This window comes from Rutidosis leptorrhynchoides, chromosome 2 (genome assembly GCF_046630445.1).
Source record: "Rutidosis leptorrhynchoides isolate AG116_Rl617_1_P2 chromosome 2, CSIRO_AGI_Rlap_v1, whole genome shotgun sequence".
NCBI lineage: Eukaryota > Viridiplantae > Streptophyta > Magnoliopsida > Asterales > Asteraceae > Rutidosis > Rutidosis leptorrhynchoides.
This window is the reverse complement of record NC_092334.1, coordinates 546,302,005-546,306,122: the sequence shown is the minus strand read 5'-3', so window position 1 is coordinate 546,306,122 and position 4,118 is coordinate 546,302,005. Positions and strand designations below refer to the sequence as shown.

The 4,118-nt window shown below is 32.9% G+C and overlaps 1 protein-coding gene across 1 annotated transcript; it reads left to right on the top strand.

Moving 5' to 3' along the window:
* Window positions 1-829: 829 nt before the first annotated feature.
* Window positions 830-3,341, top strand: LOC139893028 (alpha-soluble NSF attachment protein-like). Its single transcript, XM_071876166.1, has 9 exons — window positions 830-974; window positions 1,405-1,454; window positions 1,545-1,617; window positions 1,703-1,782; window positions 1,933-2,084; window positions 2,183-2,342; window positions 2,436-2,483; window positions 2,886-2,966; window positions 3,261-3,341. The coding sequence occupies exons 1-9, from the start codon at window positions 830-832 to the stop codon at window positions 3,339-3,341; spliced, it is 870 nt and encodes a 289-aa protein (XP_071732267.1).
* Window positions 3,342-4,118: the final 777 nt, after the last annotated feature.

Below are 4,118 nucleotides of genomic sequence, written 5' to 3'. Positions count from 1 at the left end.
TTTCTGTAGTGATATTTCATTAGTTATATTCATCTTTTTTTATATCTTCTCTAATAATATAAATTTTTTCCTATATTTTGTTTTGTTTAAATCATTAAATGTATTTATCATACTTTGATGGTTTAACTGTCATTCTATATAACTAAATAGTAAACAACTTACAAGGAATCAATACCTTTACACGTTTAATAGGTTATTTGTTGATTATTTGTTATATAGATAGATTAGTAAAAATGTGACTTCGGTCGCATAAACTATTAAGAAATATTTCTTATGACCGTATACAGTGAATCACCACTTATAATTGTTAAACTTAAAATAAATTTAAATGGATATGAATGATTATCCATTAACCCGCTTCACCCGACGGATATGAATATGGATGGATGGAATTTTTATAAATGGATATGGATTAAAAAAAATAAATGAATATAGATATGCCCTCATCCGATCCATATTCAATCCATTTTCATCCTTAGGTGGGAGTTTAGACATCGCGTTCGGACCACCGACTCTAACCGCCATTAAATAAAAGGAGTAACTACCATAATTAATTAGTATTATTTATTTAATTTGACCGATAAAGACCAATTTTAAATTTTGAAGGATCAAAATAAAATTTAAAGCCTTTCAAAAAATATAATTACATTCTAATTATACGATTATTTGGTCATTTACGTGAACGATGATGATCAAGATGTGAAAATAATCATAAAGTATCCTACAATTGTGTAACTAATGGCTAATAGTTGCAGATACAACCCTGGTTTTACGCTTTTGAATTCCCAAGCTTCCCTTGAATCTTCTGGGAAACATAGAAACAAAGAAAATGTCTGATCATATATCAAAAGGTGAAGATTGTGAAAAACAGGCAGAAAAAAAGCTTAATGGCTGGCAGTTATTCGGTTCCAAACTTGAAGACGCTGCAGATTTATACGAAAAAGCGGCCAATTTTTATAAACTTGGGAAATCATGTATGAATCGTTCGCCATTATCTTGATTTTGATATTTATATGTCTAAATTTCTTATGTTTTGCTTTTGTATATGTTTATATATTTATTTCTATTTCATTACTTATGATTTCTAACATTTGATGGAATATTGTTAAATTTTCTAACCCCTATGAGAAGAATTTAAATGGTAAACGGATAAGGTTCTCCTTGCTCAACTACCTAGGGAAAGGGGTTATCCCGTGATTGTTTCCGACTTTTTCTAACATGCTAGTAGGTTTGAACCTGAGACCTCTTGTAGGTATATCAGGACCCCGTCCTCAAGAACTTAGAGACCAATAAAATATATGTCGTAGCCTATACGCAGAAGCATATCTATTATGTGGCATATGTATTGTCCAACACCATAAAATGATGGTTTTCCCGTTGCTAATGTGAGATGTGGTCTATCAGGGGATCAAGCCGGGGCGGTATATGTCAAATTAGCCGAGTGTTTTATAAAGGTAAATTAAACAATTAACGTATGTGAGCACAACATCATATGATGCATTTTCTAGAATCTATAATGATACGATGATGGTTCTTGTTTGTAGTTGGATAGCAAACATGATGCTGCTAATGCTTATGCTGATGCAGGTCATTGTTATAAGAAAACCAATACTACAGGTACATACGTTATCTCCTTCGATGCTCATTTCAAAGAAATTTATATATTTATACTCGTAATAATAATGATATTGTTGACTTACAGAATGCGTATCTCGGCTAGAGCAAGCATTAGAAATATTCATGGAACTTGGGAGACTTAGTATGTCAGCAAGATACTGCAAGGTGAATCTCGAATACAGGGTTGTTTACCATGAAAAAAAAAAAAAAAAAAAAAAAAAAAAAAAAAAAAACTCCGTGTTACTTAAACGCTTTTGCAATTATAAGTTGAACGAGTTGTTATTTATTTATTTATTATTATTTTTTTGTGTGCAGGAAATCGCAGAGTTATATGAAAAAGAACGGAACTTGGAGAAAGCTATGGTTTACTATGAGAAAGCGGCTGATCTTTATCAAGGTGAAGAAGTCAGCAGTTCTGAAAATCAGTGCAATTTGAAAATTGCAGAATTTGCAGCTGAACTCGAACAGTAAGCGCATGTATATATATATATGTATATATATATATATATATATTGGGTCTATATGAAAGTTTCACTTAAACAGCTATCCTAAAATAATGTACCAGATACCAGAAAGCAATTGAACTTTATGAAGAAGTAGCAAGGCAATCACTCAACAATCATCTACTTAAAAGTGGAGCTAAAAGACATCTACTTAACGCTGGCATTTGCCAACTCTGTAAAAATGATATCGTTGCAATCTCAAACGCGTTGGATAAATACCAGGTCAGACGATAGGTTTAGCTAAACGTTGTTTACTTTTATTTGTTGTATTTTCGGGATTAGAGGTGTAGTCTGAATGTGTATTTATTACTGTAGGATATGGATCCGACTTTTGCAGGCTCACGTGAACATAGATTATTGGCGGTATGTCGCATCTTATCTTATATATAAAAATTGGCAATAGTTTTACATTTAGACCACTTTTAACAATGATAGGCGTTTTGACGTGTTGGTGGGTAGGGGTGGGGTGCTTGATGGGCGTGCTGGTAAACTGGTAAATAATGGGGTGGGGTGTTGATGGCGTGTTGGGTGATGTGTTAAAATCTGATTGGAAGTTGGGTGAAAAAGAGGATAAAAATTAATCAAAAAAGAAAAATCAACCAATCAAAAATTAGCACTCCACATTTTGTTCCCGTGCTTGAAGCATGCACGCCACCTAGCACATGGCTAGCACGCCACCACTAATAGGCGTGTTGGTGATTTTGGCCTTGAGTAACACTGATGGTTAGAGAAGGTCTTAGTGTAATCTCTGTTTTTTGTATGTAGGATTTGGCTTCATCCATTGACGAGGAAGATGTTGAAAAGTTTACTGATGCAGTTAAGGAATTTGATAGCCTTACTAAACTGGTATGAATTTTCTGTTATCTGTTTCCAACATTTCATCATTATTTTAGTGACATTCGTGCGATTATGTGATATGAACAACAAAACCCAGTAACACATGCGTGGTGTATGGGGGAGGTGAGATGTAGATTATGTATGGGGGAGGTGAGATGTAGATTATGTGATATGTTGTGGTAGTTATATATGTTACAATCAGTAAATCATATTGTGAAAACTGTATCCATTTACCCGTTTATTCGAATAAAAAGTGCATAAGGAACAAGAAGTGGTTTACATGTATGAGCTTTGTGAACACAGGATGCGTTGAAGACAACTCTGTTAGTGAGAGTGAAGGAAATGCTCAAGGCCAAAGAGCTCGAAGAAGATGATCTTACTTGAGTACATTTTCCTCATATAAACAATGTTCAATTATTTTTGTAAATATGGTTCCATTGAATTTGTAATTGTTCATTTATATGCGGTCGTAATGCCTCATATTTTGGGGCCATGAATGACATAACTTTGTAATACATCAACCATATACATTATTACACATTTGATTGATTTGGTTTATATATTGGTTCTATAATGTTTAATGATTGAATGGTGTTGTTTCTCCTTCGATCTATACTTGGTTACTAAACTAAAGAGTTAAGCGAGTGACATTCTCCTGCAAGTATGTTTAGTTTCTTCGTTCAGAAACTTTCCAAATCCTATGCTACTACGGAGTATTATTTATTGGATTTATGTTTTTTGATGTTTATAATATACACAAGATTGTCCTTTGACAGCTTTAGATTTGATTATGCAACACATTTACATGGTAGGTTTTACTGTTTTAATTGATAACTGATATAAGTTCACTTTGTGTCCTTAACTATTTTGTATGAGTTGAAACTATTCGAGTTAGATATTCTTGTAAAGTTTACTTCTTCAACGTCTACTTGTGTCTACTTGTATCGTACGTTCTTTGTTTATACTAGTTTGGCATCTTAAGTTTTGGAACATGCAAAGTTTGTGTACTGTATTGAGCTTTAGCTTCTTGTTCAATTTATTGAACATAGCTTGTTATATTAAACATATACTCCGTAACACATAATTCTGTATATTGTATGGTTGTAATGCAGTTGTCACAATCACACTTGATACCAAAGGAACTTAAATATAAACTGGATT

Coding starts and splice junctions, on each gene's coding strand:
- LOC139893028 (XM_071876166.1), top strand. CDS start 830: ATGTCTGATCATATATCAAAAGGTGAAGATTGTGAAAAACAGGCAGAA. Junction 1,455..1,544: donor TAGCCGAGTGTTTTATAAAG/GTAAATTAAACA, acceptor TCTTGTTTGTAG/TTGGATAGCAAACATGATGC. Junction 2,085..2,182: donor TTTGCAGCTGAACTCGAACA/GTAAGCGCATGT, acceptor ATAATGTACCAG/ATACCAGAAAGCAATTGAAC.